This window comes from Symphalangus syndactylus, chromosome 10 (genome assembly GCF_028878055.3).
Source record: "Symphalangus syndactylus isolate Jambi chromosome 10, NHGRI_mSymSyn1-v2.1_pri, whole genome shotgun sequence".
In the NCBI taxonomy this organism is placed as follows: domain Eukaryota; kingdom Metazoa; phylum Chordata; class Mammalia; order Primates; family Hylobatidae; genus Symphalangus; species Symphalangus syndactylus.
In genome coordinates this window covers 28,343,870-28,366,195 of record NC_072432.2, presented here as the reverse complement: position 1 = coordinate 28,366,195, position 22,326 = coordinate 28,343,870, and the positions used below count along the sequence as shown (strand labels likewise).

Genomic DNA, 22,326 nt, shown 5'->3' with positions numbered 1-22,326 from the left:
ATGTTTACGTGGTATTTTTGTCTATCCTTTTACTTTCAACCTACCTATGTCAAATGAATTTGAAGTTAGTTTCTTTAAACAGCATACAGTCGGATCGTAACTTCTTATCCACTCTGCCAATCTGTCTTTCAATTGGTTTTTATTCCTCTGGCTCTTCTTTTCTTGCCTTCTTGTGTATTACTTGAACATTGTTTTTAGGATTCCATCTTGACTTATTTATGGCTTTTTGAGCATAGCTTTTTGTATAGTTTTTTTAGTGGTTACAGTAGATATTACAATATACAAATATGGCTTATCACAGTGTACTGGTATCCACGTTTTACTGCTTCAAGTAAAGTATGGAAGCCTCACCTCCTTTCAGGTGCCTTTACTTCCTTTACTTTAAAATATCATTGTCTTAAGTATCAGATGTTATACATTTTGTTTCAATCATCAAATGTGACTTATAATACTCATGAGGAAATGGATAGTCTACTGCATGGAGATATATATATATATATATATATATATACTGCATTCCTCTTTCTTCCTGATCCTTCTGGATTCTTTCATCATTTCCTTTCTGTTTGAAGAACATTCTTTAGCCAATCTGTTAGGATAGGCCTGCTAACTGTAAGTTGTTTAGTTTTCTTTTACCTGAGAAGTCCTTTATTTGTCTTCTTCATTGCTGAAGAATGGTTTCACTAGATACTTGTGGTTGATAGTTCTTTTCTTTCAGCACTTGAAAAACATGCCACTTCCACCTAGATTCTATAGTTTCAAATAAGAAAGCCACTGTCACATGAGTTGATGTTTTCCTACAAGAAATGCATAGTTTTTCTTCGGCTGCTTTCAAGAGATTTTTGTCTTTTGATTTCAGAAGTTTAATTATAACAAACTTAGTGTTGTTTTCTTTGGGTTTATCCTATTTAGAATCTTCTTCTCTTCTTTAATCAAAAGGTTTATATCTTTCACCAACAGATGATTCAACAGATCATTATCTGTTTGAATACTCTTTCAGTCCTACCCTCTCTCCTCTCCTTCTGGAACTGCAATGATATGAATGTTGGATCTTTTATTATTGTCCCATAAGTTGGATCTTTTATTATTGTCCCATAAGTCCTTGAGGCTTTGTTCATTTTTTTTCCAGTTAATTTTTCTCTTGGTTATATAGGTTGAGTGAATTCTACTGCTCTGTCCTCAAGTTCACTGATTCTATCATCTATCATCTCGATTTTATTATTGTATCCTTCCAGTGAGACTTTTTATTTCTGTTATTATATTTTTCAGTTCTATAATTTCTATTTGTTTCCTTTTTTATAACTGCTATTTTTGTTGTTGAAATTTTCTATTTTTTTTCGGTTATTTCAAGAACATTTGTAATGGATTGTTGAAGCACATTCATTATGAATGCTTTAAAATCCAGGTCAGATAATTCCAACATCTGATTTGTCTTCATGTTGGCATTAACTGATTGTCATTTCTCATTGGTATTGTAATTTTCTTGGTTCCTGATATGATAGGTCTTTTGTTGATCATTATCTGGATATATTGTCTATTATATTGGGAAACTCTGGGTCTATTTATTTATTTTAGTAAGCAGTCTCCCTGGAGTTCTGTATAGAGGTCCTGGACTACTTTTGTAGGCAGTGATTCCAATGACACGTTAATTTTCAGAGACATTCAGTGAGTGTATGTGTTTTTCTGCTTGGTTTAACTAGGCTGCTGGGGCTTCCACTGGTCCCTCCTGGTGTTATCTGAAGGAATACGAGGGGTTTCCCCATTCTGGGACTCTCTGTGAAGGATAGGTATTTCAGGGCTGCAAGGACCCAGAGGCTTCCCTAGGCAGGGGCTTGTTGTGGCTGGTTTCCCCCAGCCTGTGTAAGATGGATAAGACCCTTGTGGCAAGATGTCTCCCTATTATCATCCCCTACTCCATGTCTCTTGGTGAGAGAAGGTAGCTTCAATGCCATGGGGACAAAGGAGTGCCCTGTGCCAGGGTACTTATTGTGCTTAGGTCCCTCTTGCAGGTTCCACCCACCTGCCCAGTGTTTCTCAGTGGGAGAGGGAGTCTCAGGCTTATTTGGACAAAGCAGATTCCCAGGCTGGCCACACCCTGGGCTGAGCAGGTCTCTTCTGGCCACTCCAGTATCTCTGGGTGGGAGAAGCAAGTGTCAGCCCCTCAGGTACACTTGCTGTGTCTAGGTCCCTCTTGCTACTCCTGCCCAGCTGCCTTGATATCTTTTGGCAGGTCTAGGAGTAGGGGTAGAAGGTCTAAGGGTAGAAGGGGGAAAAGGAAAGTGGTCTCTGGCTGTCAGAAGAGGCATTTGCTTACCCAGACTCCTAGTGTTAGTGGGGCTCCAATCAACCCCCTTGTGATTGGCACTGAGTTTGCCTAGTGTTGTCAAATGACTGCTAGTTGCTTTCTGTTGCTAGGCTGGGGGGCCTTCTGTTAGATGAGGGAACATAAGATGCCCTGCTGCTGTGTTTTCTCCCCAGTCATGGGGTCGCCAGCCAGTTCACCTTCTTCTTGCCTCCTTTGGAGTTCTCCTTTGTTTGCCTCTTGCATTATTTCCAGGGTTAATAATTCTATTTAGCAGGGAGGAGCAAAGAAAAACTAGTCTGTGCCGACTTGATCTGCAGGAATTCATCAAGTGATTTTTGACAAAGGTACAAAGATAATTCAAGAGAGAAAAATGTTGTTTTTCATCAAATGTTCCTGGAACAATTAGACATTCATATGCAAAGTAAATTTCAACATAAGCCTCACATTGTATGTAAAAATTAACTCAAAATTAATGCTAGCCCTAAATAGAAAACCTAAAAGCATTGAATATTTTGAAGAAAACAAAGGAGGAAATCTTCTTGATCTAGGGTTAGCCTATATATGTATGTAAACACTCTATAGATATAAATGTTAATATACGTATTTTTTCAAGGCATTCACCAAGAAGCAGGGAGTTTTTAGACATGACACCAAAAGCATAATCTATAAAAGAAAATTTTGACAAATTTGACTTCATCAAAATTAAAAACTTTTGCTCTGAGAAAGATACTGCTAAGGGAATAAAAAGACAAGGTACAGAGTGGGAGAAAATATTTGCAAGCCACATGGTCAACAGAAGACTCATATATAGGACAAAGAATGCTCAAGACTGAACAGTAAGAAAACAAACAGCTTCTGCACAGCAAAAGAAACTATCAACAGAGTAAACAGGCAACCTACAGAATGGGGAAAAGTATTCACAAACTATGCATCCAACAAAGGTCTACAAATATCCAGAATATATACAGAACTTAAACAATTCAACAAGCAAAAAAAGAATGACCCCATTAAAAATGGGCAAAGGACATGAACAGAGACTTCTTAAAAGAAGACATGCATGCGGCCAACAAATATATGAAATAATCTGCAACATCACTAATCATTACAGAAATGCAAATCAAAACCATAATGAGAATACCATCTCACACCAGTTAGAATGGCTATTACTAAAAAACTAAAAAATAAAAAATAACAGATGTTGGCAAGGTTGTGGAGAAAAGGGAACATTCATTCACTGTTGGTGGGATTGTAAATTAGTTCAGCCACTGTGGAAACAAGTTTGGAGATTTCGAAGAAATTAAAACAGAACTACCATTCGACCCAGCCATCCCATTACTGGGTGTACACCCAAAGGAAAATAAATCATTGTACCAAAAAGACACATGTACTCCTATGTTCATTGCAGCACTATTCATGATAGCAAATACATGGCATCTACCTAGATGTCCATCAACAGTAAAAATGTCGTATGTATACACCATAGAATATGATGCAGCCATAAAAAAGAATAAAATCATGTCCTTTCCAGCAGCATGGATGCAGCTGGAGGTCATTATCCTAAGTGAATTAATGCAGGAACAGAAAACCAAATACCTCAGTTACAAGTGGGAGCTAAACATTGCATTACACATGGACATAAAGATTAGAATAACAGACACTAGTGCACTGGGGGCTACTGGGTGGGGGAGGTTGAGAGGTGGGGAAGGGTTGAAAATCTACCTGTTGGTATTGGTCTCACTACCTGGGTGACAGGATCATTCATACACTAAATCTCAGCAACACACAATTTACCCACATAGCAAACCTGCACCTGTACCCTCTGAACCTAAAATTAAAATTGAGAAAAAGCAAAAACAAAAGCCCAATTTAAAAAATGGACAAAATACTTGAACAGATACTTCACCAAAGAGGATATAAAGATGGCAAATAAGCACATGAAAAAATGAGAACCTAATGTTAACAGCATTAGCTATTAGGGAAATGCAAATTAAGATCATGATGAGATACCACTATTTACATATTAGAATAGATAAATAAATACTAACAATCCCAAGTGCCAGCAAGGATGTAGAGCACCTGGAGCTCTCATACATTGCTGGTGAGAAAGCAAAATGCTATTGCTATTCTGGAAAAGTTTGCTAGTATCTTATAAAGTTAAACATACAGTTACCATAAAACCCAGAAATCCCACTCCCAGGTATTTACCTTAACAGAAATTAAAACTGGCTGTGTATGGTGGCTCACACCTGTAATCCCAGCACTTTGGGAGTCCAAGGCGAGTGGATCACTTGAGGTCAGGAGTTCGAGACCAGCCTGGCCATCGTTTAGTAGAGACCATCATCCATCTCTACTAAAAATACAAAATTAGCTGGGTGTGGTGGCACATGCCTGCAATCCCAGCTACTCGGGAGGCTAAAGCAGGAGAATTGCCTGAACCTGGGAGGCGGAGTTTGCAGTGAGCCAAGATCATGCTACTGCACTCCAGCCTGGGCAACAGAGCAAGACTCCGCCTCAAAAAACAAAACAAAACAAAACAAAACAAAACACTTACATTCACACACACACGAATGTTTATAACAGCTCTATTCATAATCAACAAAAACTGGAAACAACTCAAATGTCCTTTAACAGGTGAGTGGACATATACTGTGGTATATCCACACAGTGAAATAATACTCCAAAATAAACTGCTGATACACAAAACAATTCAGAAGAATCTCAAAGGCATTACACTGAGTGGAAAGGCCAGTCTCAAAGGTTACACACTGTATGATCGTATTCATGTGGCATTCTCAAAAAGACTAACAGGCGTGGCTGCATGGTGATGGCTCACGCATGCCATCCCAGCACTTTGGGAGGCAGAGGCAGACAAATTGCTTGAGCTCAGGAGCTCCAGACCAGCCTGGGCAACATGGCGAAACCTTACAAAAATTAGCTAGGCGTGGTGGTGCATACCTGTAGTCCCAGCTACTCGGGAGGCTGAGGTGGGAGGATCACTTGAGTCCAGGAGGTTGAAGTTGCAGTGAGTGGAGGTTGCAATGAGCCAAGATCACACCACTGCACTTCAGCCTGGACTACAAAGTGAGACCTTGTCTCTAAAAAAAAACAAAACAAAGCAAAACAGAAAAACTACAGTAACAGAGAACCAATAGAAAATACCAGGGGTTAGAATTATCTGGGGTGATGGAACTGTTTTGTATCCTGATTGTGATGATGGTTATACAAATCTCCACTTTTGTTAAAATTCATAGAATTGTATACAGAAATCAATTTTAAAATAAATCTTGCTGTGTATTCACTTTATATTTACATGAGAGTTATGATTTTACTTTTACACAACTTATATTCTAACACCATAGAGGGAATGTCTGTCTTTATTCACTTTCTGCATCTCACCCTAGGGGATGCTGGTATGACCTGCACCCCACTTTTTACTCTGCACCAAACACCCCTAAACAGCTTGACAGAAACTTGAACATTTTCAGTAGCAAAGGAGGCAATAATCGTTTCGTTAAAATACTTCTGAGCTGGTAAATAACAGCTTATCCGTCATTTGTGCCTCGGCAAGGCTTACTTTCTCTACTTTCCACTGCTAGCTGAGAGCCCACATTGGGAGAACCAGCAGTGAGGCTGGACAGCCCTCTGGGAAGCAGTGGGGAGGATGTCCACGGCCACTCACTAGAGCAGCTTTGCAAGGAACTCACGGAAATCTAAAAGGGAAGATGCAGGGGTCAGGGAAGTCACAGCCTCCTCACTTCACAGCTGTGCCAGGATGCAGCCTATCCTTTTCCAGTTTTTGGCTTTAGCTGTTTTTCCTTAAAAATTACCAAGGTGCAGCCAGGTGCGGTGGCTCATGCCTGTAATCCTAGCACTTTGGGAGGCCAAGGTGGGCGGATCACGAGGTCAGAAGATCGAGACCATCCTGGCTAACACGGTGAAACCCTGTCTCTACTAAAAATACAAAAAATTAGCCGGGTGTGGTGGCAGGCGCCTGTAGTCCCAGCTACTCGGGAGGCTGAGGCAGGAGAATGGCTTGAACCTGGGAGGCGGAGCTTGCAGTGAGCAGAGATTGAGCTGCAGCACTCCAGCCTGGGTGACAGTGCAAGACTCCATCTCAAAAAAAAAAAAAAAAAAAATTACCAAGGTGCAAGTCTAATAAATGATACCATTATAGATGCCTTTTTGGTTTTGAAGCACAGAGGCTCTCAGCTGACCCACAGTCACACAGAGACAGATCAAGAGGCACCATCTATGGCCAAACGTGACTTTGGGCAGAAGTGAATGAAAATGAACGAAGTGAGAACCTAAGTTTCCAGGACTCCAAACAGTTTGGTGACTCCAGTGTGGGCTGGGAGGCTGTCCTACAACCCCAGCCGTGACCACAGCCCTGCTTTCCTGCCCAAGGACTTTAGCTCTTTTGCATGATGAGAGAAGTCTCCAGAGGCCTGGGTGGGACTTTGAGTAGGTGGAGTTCCATGGAGCACAATGCTGTTTCTAATACCTGACTTGCAGTCAACACTGCTGCTAGTTCATTTCCATTTTTCCAGCAGAATTTTGTCAATTAACCAGTGATATGCAAATAAATGCTTCTGTTTATTATTAAAAAGAATTGTTGCTTTATCTAAATATCTACCACACTGCTCTCTGTGACATTAGCCTGCTTTCTGAGGGCAGATTTTCTTACACACCTTGTTCATTATAATAGGATCTGACAATATTAAGATTAAACAGTAGCTTTGATTGCAGCTTTTATTTTGTTACCTTCTTGAGAACAAGGAACTTAAAATAACAAATGTGTCAGAGGGTCAAGAAATCAAGAAAATGGGGCTAGGCCAGACCAGGCAGGTGAATTACCTGTTTTGTTTTGATTTGTTTTGTTTTGTTTTTTGAGACGAAGTCTCGCTCTGTTGCCCAGGCTGGAATGCAGTAGTGTGATCTTGGCTCACTGCAACCTCTGTCTCCCAGCCTCAAGCTGATTCTCCTGCTTCAGCCTCCCAGGTAGCTGGGATTACCAGCATTCACCACCATACCCAGCTAATTTTTGTATTTTTAGTAGAGACAGGGTTTTAGCATGTTGGTCAGGCTGGTCTCAAACTCCTGACCTCAAGTGATCCGCCCATCTTGGCCTCCCAAAGTGTTGGGATTACAGGCATGAGCCACCATGCCCGGTCAATCACTTGTTATATACTCACGCATATTGAGCATCTGTTACACTAGCAGTAAATTAGGGGGTTTGGGAATTATTTATCTTTAAGTGTTACTTGAAGCACAAGGTGGGAGGGAAGAATTGACTGAGGTCCAGATGAATTTTCTTTTTATTTTGAAGAAAAGAATAGAAAAATAATCCTGTCAACTGCTATTTGAGAATTACAAAGCTCTATGTTAGTTTTAACAAGTACTAAAAGTTTTATACTTTCTAATTAAATATTATATTTGCTGCAGCTAAGTAGAAAGGTTAATCATGTATCATTGAATGCACCCACCATGCATTTTAATAAAATCTCTAAGCAAAAGTTAGTATTTCCCAGAGAGATCATCTTAACCCCTTTCTCTTATTTGTAAAAAAATAATAATAATACATTGGACATTGTCACATACATAGTCACCAACAGTAGGAAGGTCAATTAGAAGTGCAGGAAGCACAGATAGGTTCACCTGTTTTCTAAAATTGCAAGGTGGCGTTGTAAGATTGGAGAGCTCAGTTCCAACAGTCAGTCCAATACTTAGTCACTGAATAGAGTGACTATTCAGAGTTACCTACAAAACAGAGGCAGGAGTGTTTCTCACAGAGCGTGCTGCCTGATGTAAGAACAAGGAGTCATTTGGCATGAAGGAGAAAATATCTGATACACCTCCAGGAAATGCAATCTTATGAATGATTAAAAAGAGAATTTCCTGGAACTCCTGAACTGTAGTTTCTTATTGCTATAAATAGAAGCATTTCTTTTGGACTTCTTTCCCATGAAGCCTGCCAGGTTATATTAATAAGGACTTCAGTACTTCAATAAATTTCATTTCATGCATATGGAAATAAACATTTGGAAATTATAAAATTAACTCTGGTAAAATTAATTCTCAGAGCATCAGCTTTTGGTTAAAGACAGCAGAACTTTTACCTCTCCTGCAGAAACTTTAGCAAAACTACCTCAGGAAACAGGGATTTACTGTGGGATCCAAAGCTCTAAGGGTTATTTTTCTACATTCATAGGTGGATGAAAAGGAGGGCGAGGTAAACATAGAATAGTTGGCTGGCTCTAAATCGCTTATTGACGTTTTCAAAGTTTAATCCCTTGCTCCTTTTTGATACCATCGACTATTTAAATACATAATTTTAGGACAAGGCTGGTGGGAGAAATACAGGTCATGAACCCAGCCCTCTTGGGGTTTCAATTTAAGCAAGAAGACTTTGTTATGTGGAAAATAATCACAATACCAGGAAGCATTCAATAAATTCCACATGAGTGATAAAGATGTGAAAGTCTCCAGGAGTTCAATGTTGAAAGAAATGTATTCAAATTGGGTGTCCTAATCCACCCAATCTATTCCAAAAGGATGGGAACAAGGCATTGTTCAAAGTAGAGATAGGATTTGTTCTGGGTAGTGTCTGATTGTGTGAGTGTGTGTGAGTGTGTATATTTCTTTGTTGTCTGTCTTTTCACTACGATATAAGTTCTATGAAGGCAAAGGTTTTTGTTTACTGCTGTATCTCCAGCACTGGAACAATTCCAGGCGCATAGAAGGTGCTCAATAAGTATTTGTTGAATGAATGAATTGTAGAAAAGAAGGTAAGAAGGTGTTTACATGTGACTAAGAGACAATATCTGTTTCTGAAAGACTTTAGTAGTCAAGATTTGGGGAAAGAAGCAACAACAGTTTAAGTTATGGCTAAAAAGAGGGTAGTGGGAAATTATTTTAAAAACAAAAATGTTTTAGGAAATCATTATCCTGTAGATCAAGATTGAGTGGCAGAAGTATTAAATAAAGCATTTGCTGTAAATATCTGAAAGGCTCTAGACATGAGCAGCGTGGAAAGAGAATACGAAAAAGGAGACAGAAAAACAACTAACTTTTAAATGTGTGTAATAAACTCATGTTCAACCAAGTGAACGTTCATGAAAACTGGTCTGAATACAAAAGAATAGTGTAGACAGAACTTATCATACATTTCACAAACAGGTCTAGTGAATGCTATTTTTAAATGTTTACATTCAAATGTCCTCTATAAGGAAAAGCTTTAGAAGAAATGTTAGATATGTTGGTTTCGGTGAAGACTAAGGAAGGAGGAGAGTGGATAACCAGGGAACGAATTAATCATGTCTCCTATGAGTGTTTTGCCATGAAGGGGAGTATAACTAAAGCCTTCGAAACCAAAAGTAATATGGTGCCTCGTCACCCAGGAGACAGAGATTTAAGTTTACATGCTGCATGGTAATGATATTCATCAGGAAAAAGAAATCCATACTTTCCCTTTCTCTTCTCCATATTAGAACACTTCATATGTAATTGATCTTCTTTCCCATCTCTTCTCTCCTCTCCCTTTCAAAAATGTAGCACTCCATGGTTCTCGATGTCTCATTATTCTTTGTCAGTATCTCTCACATTTTTAATTTATTTTTTTCCTTTATGACCTTCTTTTACATTTTTTTTAACTTTTAAGTTCAGAGGTATATGTGCAGGTTTGTTACACAGGCAAATTTGTGTCATGGGTTTTTTTTTTTTTTTTTTGTACAGATTATCTCATGACTCAGGTATTGAGCCTAGTACCCATTCCTTATTTTTCCTAATCCTCTCCCTCCTCCCACCCTCCACCCGCCAGTAGGCCCCAGTGTGCGTTGTTGTTCCCCTCTATGGGTCCATGTGCTCTCATCATTTAGCTCCCACTTATAAGTGAGAACATACAGTATTTGGTTTTCTGTTCCTACATCAGTTTGCTAAGGATAATGGCTTCCAGCTCCATCCATGTTTCTGCAAAGAACATGATCTCACTCTTTTTTGTGGTTGCATACTATTCCATGGTGTATATGTACCACATTTTATTTACCCAGTCGATCATTGATGGGCATTTAGGTTGATCCCATGTCTTTGCTATTGTCTCACTCTTTTTAACATAAAATATTCTCAATGGCTTATCAGATGAATGCAGTTAAAATATTCTATTTCCAGGAGTCCAAAGTTTTAATAGTCATAAGACAAGAAGGGTTGACCAAAAGATAGGCAACAGGACAACAGGGCTATGGCTAATCTACCCCTCAATGGACCAAAGGCTAAGAAGGGAAGAGAGAAGGGACACACATTGAGCCCCTAAGTGTGCTAGGTGATGGTCAGGCACTTTCCTGACACCATCTCTCCTCTTACAGCAGCTCTTTGAGGCAGGGATCATCATTTTCATTTACAGTTCAGAAGACCAAGGCCCAGTTGTGTCTGAATCCAAAGTCTCTGTGTTCTCCCTCATGCCAACAATCCTCTTAAATCCTAGGAGTGCTTCAGGGTTTGTCTTGAAGTGGGGAGTGAGCTGCCAGAATTTGCAGAGAAAGAGGGAAAGTGAAGACAGTAGAAAGAAGGAATAATTATTGTCATTTGTTTATATTTGTTCTCCCTGGACATGGTACAAAGGAGTCAAACATCTGTTCCTTTCAACAAACAGCATTCAATAATTAATTTTTAATATTTAATCAATAAATAATTTTTTACTGCCCCTGATGAGCCTGATACTATTCTAGGCTCTACGGATATAAAGATAAAAAAAAAGGCATGGTCCCAGATCTCAAACAGCTCATTGTTCAGTAAGAAAGACAAATAAATCAACACAAATCAGTGCAGGCTATGGATGAGATAGAATCCATTCACAAAAGAGTTTCAGTTTCACGGGATGACTAATGGCTGTGTTCTAGAGATCTAATGTACAGCATGGGGACATTACATTATATTTAATAATACTGTAATGTATACATGAAATTTGCTAAGAGAGTAGATCTTCAATGTTCTCACCACAAAACTACAAAAAATGAAAGGGAACTCTGTGAGGTGACAGAAGTGTTAAATAACTTAATCGTGGTAAACATTTCACAGCATACACAGATATCAAAACATCATGTTTAAATGTACATAATAATTCATTTGTCAATTAAGCCTCGAGAAAGTGAGGAAAAACTATAGCTAAATATATAATTAATTAAAAACCCAAATTCACAAAAAAATGGGCATAAAGTAAATGTTTACCCTGGTGTGATCAGAAAAGGCTTCACAAAAACAAAGCTATAAAGAAAATAAAGAATGAATGGGAACTTGCCACAAAACAAGAAAGGCTATTCCAGGGTGGGCCATGCTTGGAGTTTGGGCTTCAGCTATAAGATGAGAGGGAACTTTGTTTTCGACAGAGTCATATGATCTAACTTTCATTTAAAAAGGTGTGTAGCAGCTGGCCATGGTGGTTCATGCCTGAATTCCCAGCATTTTGGGAGGCCAAGGCAGGTGGATCACATGACGCCAGGAGTTTGAGACCAGCCTGGTCAACATGGCATAACCCCATCTCTAATAAAAATTAAAAAAAAAAAATTAGCTGAGCATGATGGCATGCACCTGTAATGCAGCTACTCGGGAGGCTGAGGCCCGAGAATTGCACGAACCTGGGAGGCGGAAGTTGCAGTGAGCTGGGATCACACCACTGCACTTCAGCCTAGAGACAGAGTGAGATTCTGTCTCAAAAAAAAAAAAAACAAAAAAAAAAGGTGGGGGCTAGCACCTCTGGGGCTGCATGCATGGAGGACGGGTTTATGGAGTGCTATGTGAAAGCGGGAGGATTTACAGTACAATAAGGAGGTTGCTGTGATTTACATATAACATAAAGGCCTGAACTAGTGAAGTAAAAGTGAAAATGAAGGGAACAAATAGATGTAGGAGAGTTAAGACATAGAGTGGATAGGACTGTCTTGGTCATTCCATATTGGAGATAAATGAGAAGGACTTCAAGATGATTCCTGGGCATGAGTGATTGTATGGGAATATGGTTAACATGAACAAGCACAGGGAAGAGAGTGGGAGGGAGCTTGGGAGCTGCGGTGAACAATGAGTTCAGGTTGGAACATATTGAACTTAAGGTGCCTTCAGAGTGACAGGGCAGAGGACTCCACCAGGCAACTGGACACACAGGTCTGGACTCAAGAGAAGGGTCTCAGCTTTGGAGTGGGAGCTAAAACTATGGAGAGTAGGAATAGGAGTACTACTCCTGGAGAACATTGATATGTACGGTATTGCAAAGGAGGAGAAGATAGCACCAAGGGCCAGAAAAGAAGGGATTTATCCATAGAACAAAGTGACATGGATCTAATGAGATCAAGATGTGAGTGCTTCACAGTGTTATGGAAAATATCAGTGTCAAATATCACAATAAAGCAAACTATAGCTGTGTGAGGATCAGCAGCTTGATATTCACAAGTACACAAAATGAGTTCCCACCCAGAAGGATTGCCCAAAAGATTTAGGATTAAGAACCAGATTGAGCTGTAAGAAAAATCAGACAATTTTAAAAAGCCAAGAAAAGCAGAAGAACCAAAGATGAAAGCTGATATGTTCACCCGTCTGGGTGAGGACCAGAGGGAAAGGTGCACTTTGACTGAGAGACTATATGTACGATAGGGTCCTGTGGCTGCTCATCAGTCAAGTGGCCTGTCCCTAGCAAGGGAGCAGAAGGCTGAGTCTTTCCCAGCGCCATAGCTGGGTGGACTAAAGGGGAACACTTGTCTCAGAGGCAGCCAACATTCTGGATGGCCTGTGAAAATAAGATTGCATCTCCTGAAAATGCACGAAGAGACAGAGAGAGATTGTACTTGATTGCTGCCAGGCTTTTGAACTGAAAGGCTGTTTTGGAATTGGGGCCAGATTTGGTCCCTTAGCAGACCAAGGTCACATGCAAGCTACAGTTAGAGGTGAGGCCATAAAAAAAAAAGCAAGCAAGGAAGCAAGTACAAGTAAGTTACCATGCAGGTGGAGGGAGAAAGAGAGAAGGGAAGAGAGGTGGGCGGGCCCTACAGTTGTCACCTGTTTCATTGAGGACCCTCTGTATCCCTACACTGAATTCCTTTATATCCTTGTATGGTTGGAGTGGGTTTTGGCTCCTCGCAACTGTTTAGTACAACAATAATAATAGCAACAGGAGCTGACATTGGTTGACTGTTTACCATGTGCCAGGCACCACGCTAAGCATTTCACACGTAGTGACTTACTTGAGGCTTACAACAGCACCATGAGAACGGTTCTATTTTTATTTCAGTTTTACGGATGAGGAAACAGAGAAAAAGAGAAGGTAACCTATTTGCTCCAGATGCATCATTTGTAAGTGTGGAACTTGTCAGAAATAACCTTTTCCTGCCAAAGTTTGGATTTCTGTTCTTTTGAATAAATGTGAATGCCTATGAGTGCCAACCAGGTACTGTGCTAAATACAGGAGATGAAAATAAAATATTCAAATAAGAACATTTCCTTGTTCTTGAGGAGCTTTTAGTCCAGCGGGGAGAAGCTCAGAGAGGCCAAAGGGTAGGGCAGAGCAAAACAAAGAAAAGAGAAGGACAAGGAATGGGAAGTAAAGGGAAAGGGAGGGGAGGGGAGGGGAGGGGAAGGGAGGGGAGGGGAGGGGAGGGGTGGGGAGGGGAGGGGAGGGGTGGGGAGAAAAGGGAAGGAGAGAAGAGGGAAGGGAAGAAGGGTAGGAGGGGGAGGGAAAAGAAGGAAGGGGGAGGGAAGGGAAGGAGAGGGGAGGGAAAGGAAAGGAGAGGAGAGGGAAGAGAAAGAGGGGGGAGGGAAGGGAAGAAGTGGGGAGGAAAAGGGAAGGAAAGGGGAGGGAAAGGAAGGAGCAGGGAGGGAAAGGAAGGAGCGGGGAGGGAAGGGAAGGAGAGAGAAGAGGGTAGGTCAGGGAATGGGAAGGAAGGGAGAGAGAAGGGAAGGGAAGGGAAAGAGAGGGGAGGGGAGGGAAGGGAAGGGAAGAGAAGAGAAGAAGGGGGAAGGGAATGAAGACAGGAGAGAAGGGAAGGAGAGGGGAGGGAAAGGAAGGAGGGGGGAGGGAAGGGAAGGGGTGGGAGGGAAAGGGAAAGAGAGGAGAGGGAAAGGAAAGAGTGGGGAGGGACGGGAAGGAAAGGGGAGGGAAAGGGAAGGAAAGGCGAGGGAAAGGAAGGAGCAGGGAGGGAAAGGAAGGAGAGGAGAGAAAAGGGAAGGAGAGAGAAGAGGGTAGGTCAGGGAATGGGAAGGAAGGGGAGAAAGAAGGGAAGGGAAGGGAAAGAGAGTGGAGGGAAGGGAAGAGAAGAACAGGGAAGGGAAGGGAGAGAGGAAGGAAGGGAAGAGAAGAACAGGGAAGGGAAGGGAGAGAGGAGGGAAGGGAAGGACAAAGAAGTGGAGGGAAGGGAAGGAGAGGGAAGCTGGAGAGAAGGGAAGAGAAGGGGAAGGAGGGAAGGGAAGGACAGGGAAGGGGAGGAGAGAGCAAGCAGAAGCTATGGGACTGGAACCACAGGAACAGATGAGAAGCAGTGATGAGAATATTGAGCAACAAAGACTCTAACAACAGAGAAGAAAGCCAGAGCAGAAAATAAAGCAGTCTGAGGAGGAGGGCAAACCACTGCCTATGCCTTGGGAGACTTGGGGCCCAGCCTCCTCGGACAGCAAGGGTCTGGTATCTGTTCCCTACAGCCTCCAGTGCCACCGTGGCCCTTACAGGCTTAAGTCTACCATAACTCAATACAGTTTTTCAAAGATTCCAGGAAAGTTCTCACAGGAGAAGTATGTTTTAAAAATATGTAAACACGTAGGGCCAAGCAGGGTGGTTCATGCCTGTAATCCCAGCACTTTGGGAGGCCAAGGCAGGCAGATCATGAGATCAGGAGTTCGAGACCAGCCTGGCCAACAAGGTGAAACCCCGTCTCCAGTAAAAATACAAAAATTAGCCAAGCATAGTGATGCACACCTGTGATCCTAGCTACTCAGGTGGCTGAGGCAGGAGAATTGCTTGAACCAGGGAGGCAGAGGTTGCAGTGAGCCAAGATGGCAGATGGTGCCACTGCACTCCAGCCTGGGCAACAGAGCGAGACTCCGCCTCAGAAAAAAAAAAAAAACACAGACCTCAAAAGGACATTATAATTGTCCCAACCAAGTAAGAATGTTGCTCTATTTGCTTCTCTTCCTCCTCGTTCCTTCTCCCATGGAGGGTCAGAGACAGTGAGGGAGGCAGGGAGGGCTGTGGAAGCAAAAGTGGGGTGGGAGGAGAGAGCACGGGACCACACACCTGGGTGTGGGTTCCCAACCTGCAAAAGTCAGCCGCGGGAGGCAGAAACTCTCACACCAAGTTGGTTACCCAGGGTTGGGCTTTCAAAGGACTGACTAGAGACTGCTGTCCCTGTTGCCATGTTTTAATTAAAGCGACTGTAGGACCCTGTTTTTCCTACAAGTGATCCAAGTGACCCGAGTTTTTGGACAGAGCCAGAAGATAATTCTCTCCGGGTAAATTTTAAAGAGATGGTAAGAGACAAAAATCAAGTCCCTTTTTAATTTCATCTCATGAGTCTTGCCTGGTTCAACACACTGATGTCAGAAGAAAGCTTCCTGCTGAAGAGCCACCCCTCCCTTCCACCGGCCTGGCTGGGTAATGAGGAACTCAGGACACTTTCTTACCTCCATCCTTTTTCTTTGGTGGAGCTTTTGCTGAGAACAGTATTTCGTCCAGAAGCTGGCTCCGATTTGTCTTCTATGGGAGATCCACATCCAGCACTAAAATGATAACTATTTTTTCTTGTCATTTGAAAATAAACCCAAGCAATTTCAATCATATGGAAAATAAGAATACATTTGCATTTAGAGCTTACAAGGCATTTTTACTTCATTATACAATTTTTACTTCATTATATAATTTGATTCCTTTCCCCATGATGAAGCCAGAGACCCGGCGTTATTTCATCCACAGCTAAGGAAACGAAACCCACACAGACACTAAGTCATGTGGCCCAAATCACTGCAGGTCCACAGGGCAAAGAAATAGAAGGCGAAACCAGATTTCCTGGCTCCTATTCCAGAGAACTTTCCCATTGCAATGTAAAAGGCACTTGTGCAACTGTATTACCATAAGAAGAATAAAAATCAAGTTGCCCAAATCTAAAATCTAAAACATTTTTCACACTCAAATTAAAGGGGAAGTTATTTGCATACAGATAAAACATCATTTTCTTACTTGGTCTTTTCTTTAGTTGATCTTAAAGAAGATGAAGAAGAAATACTTCGTCCATAACCAACATCTGATTTATCTTCCATAGATGAAGGTGGAGAACTAAAATTTTACACATTTAAAATTATATATAGATTAAAATAATCTATTTGTCAATAGATTATTGTTTTATTCCACAAAACAGAATTTTTTCCGAAAGTCATAACTGGAGCTGACTTTTAACAGTGACATACTATTTTTAAAGTACAAAGGAGAAGTCATTTTTTCTTTGTTTGTTTTTTGAGACAGGATGTCACTCTGTTGCCTGGGCTGGAGTGCAGTGGTAAGATGATGGTTCACTGCAGACTTGACCTCTGGGGCTCAAGCGATCCTCCCACCTCAGTCCCCCAAGTAGCTGGGACTACAGGCATGTGCTACCATACCCGGCTAATTTTTGTATTTTTTGTATAGATGGGGTTTCGCCATGTTGCCCAAGCTGCTCTCAAACTCCTGAGCTCAAAGGATCCGCCTGCATCAACCTCACAAAGGGTTGGGATTATAGGTGTGAGCCACTGCAAAAAGACTATTATAAAGCCTTTCATAAGCTAGAACATAAATTATTTGTATAAAATGTATCACATAACTACTATATGGATATGTAGATATACATGATCTCTCTCTCTCTCTCTTTTTTTTTTTTTTTGAGACGGAGTCTCGCTCTGTTGCCAGGCTAGAGTGCAGTGGCAGTGCAATCTCAGCTCATTGCAACCTCTGCCTCCCGGATTCAAGCAATTCTCCTGACTCAGCCTCCTGAGTAGCTGGGATTACAGGTGTGCGCCACCACACCCAGCTAATTTTTCTATTTTTTAGTAGAGACAGGGTTTCACCATGTTGGCCTCGATCTCCTGACCTCGTGATCTGCCCACCTTGGCTCCCAAAGTGCTGGGGTTATAAGTGTCAGCCACCGTGCCCAGCCATGGTCATTTTAAAGAAGACCGTGGAAGCTTTAATTTTTAGCTCTATCATTTACTTCTTATTTCAAAGAAAAATGTTGGGTGGTAACTGTACTCCAGCACATAGTCCTGGAGAATTGTAAACATGATTCATCTCGGTTTGCTGCTATTTACACTTTCTTCAATGACTCCATGGTAAGAGGCCTTGACTTCAGAATACACTTGAAATTGACTGGCAGTATGGAGTCAAAGAAAGAGAGCAGAGAGTGCATTGATTTGCAGTGGTGGCTATTTCATGGTTATTCCACGTCAGGCTGTGAGTTTATGAGCCGGTGTTTATTTTCATGGAGGTGCTAGATACAGGAGAAAAGAGTCTGGGAATCTTTGCATATTCACATGTTGATGGAGAAACAACAACAAGCAGTATGTGCTTCCCTACATCCCCTCTCCCTGCAGAGACTCACACATAAGATTTACTGTTTATTAAGAGTACAGCCCGTAGCTCACTTGGTTCTTGTAAGCAGAGCTCCTTCAAAGGCAACAGTTTGGTGCCGGGATTTATCTGTAAGATAATTTAAGGACCAAAAAATAGTATCTGCATGGGTCATGTTTTCGAAAATGAATACAGTTAGAATATATTCTCAGCTGTTGGCCTCATTTCACACACACAAACACGCACATGTACAATATACGTATATAAAATTAGAAATAGGAACCTGAAGCTTGTGAATGTTCTTGCCTTTGGGCAGGACAGATCCAGTTCCTTATCATCTCGATTGCTTTACACTCAGCTGTTTCATCCCGTCATTATCATCTTGGCCCCTGGAAGTATTTGGATTGGCAAATCCATCTATATACCTAAGGGAGAGCTGACTGCCTGCAAAAGTAACTGAATACTGGAACAGATGACTAAAAGTGTTGTGAGCGTATCTAAAAGTAGGCTAGACAAAGCCTTGTGTGGGCAGTTTCACCAGCCTGGAGGAAGAGGGCTAGACTAGATCACTTTTGAGATCTTTTTCCAATTAAGTTATAGCTGAATCCCTTTCTCATCCAAGATACGTTTCATGGTCCTTTGGGAAGAAGGCAAAAGTGAGCCTTTTAAAATAAGACAAATACTGTCATTCTTTTGCCCAGGACCCTGCCACGGTTCCTGTTCCATTCAGAGTAAAGGCCTTTAACCTGGCCTTCGTTAGCTCTCTGGTCTGGGGTCTGCCCTCCTCCCACTTTGCTAGCCCAGCTCTAGCTGCACTGGCCTTCCTGCTGTGCCTAGCACATGCCAAACATATATTCACCTCACAGCTCTTGCACTGGTTGATTCTTCTGCCTAGAAAACAACCCCAGATTTCCCCAGGACTTCCCCCAGCCCCAGATTTGCCCGGGACTAAGGCCCTCACCTGCTGCAAGTTTTGGCTTGGAAATGATCACCCTCTCGGTGAGACCCACCTGACCACAACTTCTAAAATTGCAACCGCCCACCTCAGGGCTCCCCAGCATCTCAGAGCCCCTCACCCTGCCTCTGCCCTGCTCTCTTCTCCCTCCATGGCACCTCTCATTTCTTTTTTTTTTTTCTCCCTTTTTTGAGATGGAGTCTAGCTCTGTCGGCCAGGCTGGACTGCAATAGTGCCATCTCGGCTCACTACAACCTCTGCCTTCCAGGTTCAAGTGATTCTCCTGCCTCAGCCTCTCAAGTAGTTGAGACTACAGGTGTATGCTACCATGCCTAGCTAATTTTTGTATTTTTAGTAGAGACAGGGTTTCACCATGTTGGTCAGGTGGTATCCAACTCCTAACCTCAGGTGATCCACCCCGTCTCGGCCTCCCAAAGTGCTGGGATTACAGGCGTGAGCCACCGCGCCTGGCCAGTGCCTCTCATTTTTACCCTGGGATATCATTTATTTCAGTATCATGTTTGGTGTTTATTCTCTGTCCTCCAGCACTGATACCATGGGAGCAGAGACCTTGGTCTCCTTTGTTCACTGACATATTCACAGCCTCCAATATTGGAAACTTAAAACAATATTTACTGAATGAATGAATCAGAGCATCCCCCTTTAAAAAAGAAATTGTCTCGTTAAATGTTTTAAAACTTCATGACCAAACACATTTTCTCACGATGTTATCTGATCTACGTCAAGGTTTTCCTGGTAAGTGTTCTGCGATCGTTTTTCGGCTTTTCCCCTCAGTTTTTTTTGTTTGTTTCCCCCCCTTGGTTTGGTTTTCTTTTTTTTTTCTTTTTTCTTTTTCTTTTTTTTTTTTGAGACGAGTCTAGCTCTGTCGCCCAGGCTGGAGTGCAGTGGCGTGATCTCGGCTCACTGCAAGCTCCGCCTCCCGGGTTCACGCCATTCTCCTGCCTCAGCCTCCCGAGTAGCTGTGACTACAGGCACCCGCTACCACGCCCAGCTAATTTTTTGTATATTTAGTAGAGATGGGGTTCCACCGTGTTAGCCAGGATGGTCTCAATCTCCTGACCTCGTGATCCGCCCGCCTCAGCCTCCCAAAGTGGTGGGATTACAGGCGTGAGCCGCCCCGCCCCGCCCCCTCTTGGTTTTCTTAAAGCAGCTTTGTCCTGATGCTGCAACATTCTCTTTAAATTATCATAATTGAAGGAGATGGGCTTCCTGGGAGCAATTTCTCAGTGGTTTGTGTGTGTTACGGGGTACGGCAGTGGTGGCAGGAGGTGGGGGAGGCAGAAGGGAGAGTAAGAGTCAAGTTTTAGGCAAGCTGTTTTGAATTATTCAAATTTTCTCTAGTTCTCCACTACCACGATGGAGTGCTTCCTGCAACTGGGCTCAGTGATGTGACTTATGGCCCTGTCTCCTCTGCTTCTTGGAACCAAATTGGTCCAAGAAGGCTTCTGCTGTCAGCCTCACTCCCCATGTCCTGAGTTCTTGCACCTGCCTGGCAAACCACACCTACAGCTTTTGCGCTTCTGAGTTTTCCCATGACCTCAGGAAGGATACAGTGTTAGTGGTGCTTGCTTTCCGAGCTCTGCTGTCTTTAGCCCTCTTGTTCCTGTCTGTGATGTTTTTTTTTTTCCTTTTCCTTTTCCTTTTTCTTCTTCTTCCTGCACAGCTTCTGCCTGATCTTGGGAGCTTTTGGCAACCCTTAAAATTGTTTGAAGTCTGCAGATCATATCTGCATCCTAGTTTTGCTTAAAATGGGATTTGTGGGTTTTTAACATTTTCCCCATTCTCCTCATTGCTTTTGGTTTCCAGAAGAAGTAGAAAATACTGACTAAACCGGTCATGTAAAAAGTGTCCTCAATATTTTAATTTCTAGCTTCTCACTTCTCTCAACATTCATGTAATAGAAATAATAGAGCCCCCAAATTTTAAATGCCACTTTTTTTTTTTTAAAGATAGGTTGGAGGGCAGTGGTGTGATCATAGCTCACTACATCCTCGGACTCTGGGCTCAAGCCATCCTCCTAACTCAGCCTCCTGAGTAGAGCAGACTATAGATGCATGCCACCATACCCAGCTAATTTTTTAAAGTTTGTTATAGAGACAGGGTATCACTATGTTCCCCAGGCTGATCTCGAACTCTTGCCTCAAGTGATTCTCCTACCTCAGACTCCCAAAGTTCTGGGATTACAGGCATGAGCCATGTCACCTGCTCCTTCTTTTATACCTTTTTTTTTTTTTTTTTTTTTTTTGACAGGGCCTTGCTATGCTGCCTGGGGTGGAGTGCAATTTCTATTCACAGGCACAACCATAGTGCACTGTAGCCTCAAACTCCTGGGCTCCTGGTCTCAAGCAATCCTCCTGCTTCAGCCTCCTGAATAGCTGGGACTACAGGTATGCATCACCAGGCCCACCTATCTCTTCTTTTGTATCCTACCTGAAACTTGAGACTGCCATTAGCAAGCTGATTTAATTACAAGTAAGCAGATTCTAGTTAAAACTGAACAAAAAATGCAAAATCTTATAACTAAAGTTAAGAATGAAGTGCTGATTTTCAAGTTTCTGCCTGTAAAAATATAAATTACATTAGGTGATTATGAAATGGCAATGTAATGGCATCAGGATTAAAGAAAAATTATTATTGTACATAGTAAACTACAAATAAATGCTGTCACTTACCCGACCATAATCATAGAATCCATCGTTAATTATGTTACTTGATGACAAATAGCCGGTCTGGCTGTATTTCAGGGGAAGATTGTTGTTAAGCAACTTATTATAAGCTGCCTCACTAAATTTATTTTTCCGAGTTCCTGATAGGTTAACCTCTTCAAGGATATCTAAAGCCCTGTCAATAAAAGCGAAAAGCATTATTTGCTTTATACAAGCCATCCAATACTGAGTCTCCATTTATATACCGACTTCAGATCCTGAAGGAAGAATGGAGATGGAGCTTAAAGCCTCCCCCACTCTATTAGATAAAGTAATACTGACAGAATTATGAAGACAAATCTGCCCTTCTTAAGGATACATACGCCAAGTAGTAACTCATGTTCAAACAGGTGAAAAGGATGCTTTTTGGGGAAAAAGTTCTCTGTTCATCTAAAAGCAAAATTAGTATTGGACCTCAACTTTTTCATCTAACTAGACAATATATGCAAAGAAGCCAAATGTTTAGAAATTAATAAATGAAACCTGTCTATAGAAACTTAAAACCTGGGGCTAGATGTGATGGCTTATGCCTGTAATTCTAGCACTTTGGGAGGCTGAGGCGGGCAGATCACTTGAGTTCAGGAGTTCGAGACTAGCCTGGCCAACATGGCAAAACCTCGTTTCCATTAAAAATACAAAAAAGTAATCCCAGCTACTCGGAAGGCTGAGACAGGAGAATCGCGAACCCAGGAGGCAGAGGTTGCAGTCAGCTGAGATTGCGCCACTGCACTTTAGCCTGGGCAACAGAGCAAGACTCTGCCAAAAAGAAAAAAAAAAA

The 22,326-nt window shown here is 41.9% G+C and overlaps 1 protein-coding gene across 9 annotated transcripts in view; it reads right to left on the bottom strand.

Annotated features, from left to right (window-relative positions):
- Positions 1-22,326, bottom strand: part of ARMC3 (armadillo repeat containing 3) — a 273,044-nt gene that overhangs the window by 14,524 nt on the left and 236,194 nt on the right. For 5 of the 9 annotated variants that reach the window (XM_055296749.2, XM_063611071.1, XM_055296755.2 and 2 more), the window contains 4 exons: positions 21,516-21,684; positions 17,899-17,996; positions 16,509-16,604; positions 15,956-16,072 (listed from right to left, as the gene is read on the bottom strand). In XM_055296749.2, coding sequence (XP_055152724.2) covers positions 15,956-16,072; positions 16,509-16,604; positions 17,899-17,996; positions 21,516-21,684 — 480 coding nt within the window. Of the gene's footprint in view, positions 1-10,443; positions 10,818-15,955; positions 16,073-16,508; positions 16,605-17,898; positions 17,997-21,515; positions 21,685-22,326 lie in introns of those variants that run through there. The other 4 variants (XM_063611069.1, XM_055296752.2, XM_055296756.2 and 1 more) reach the window with 3 other exon arrangements.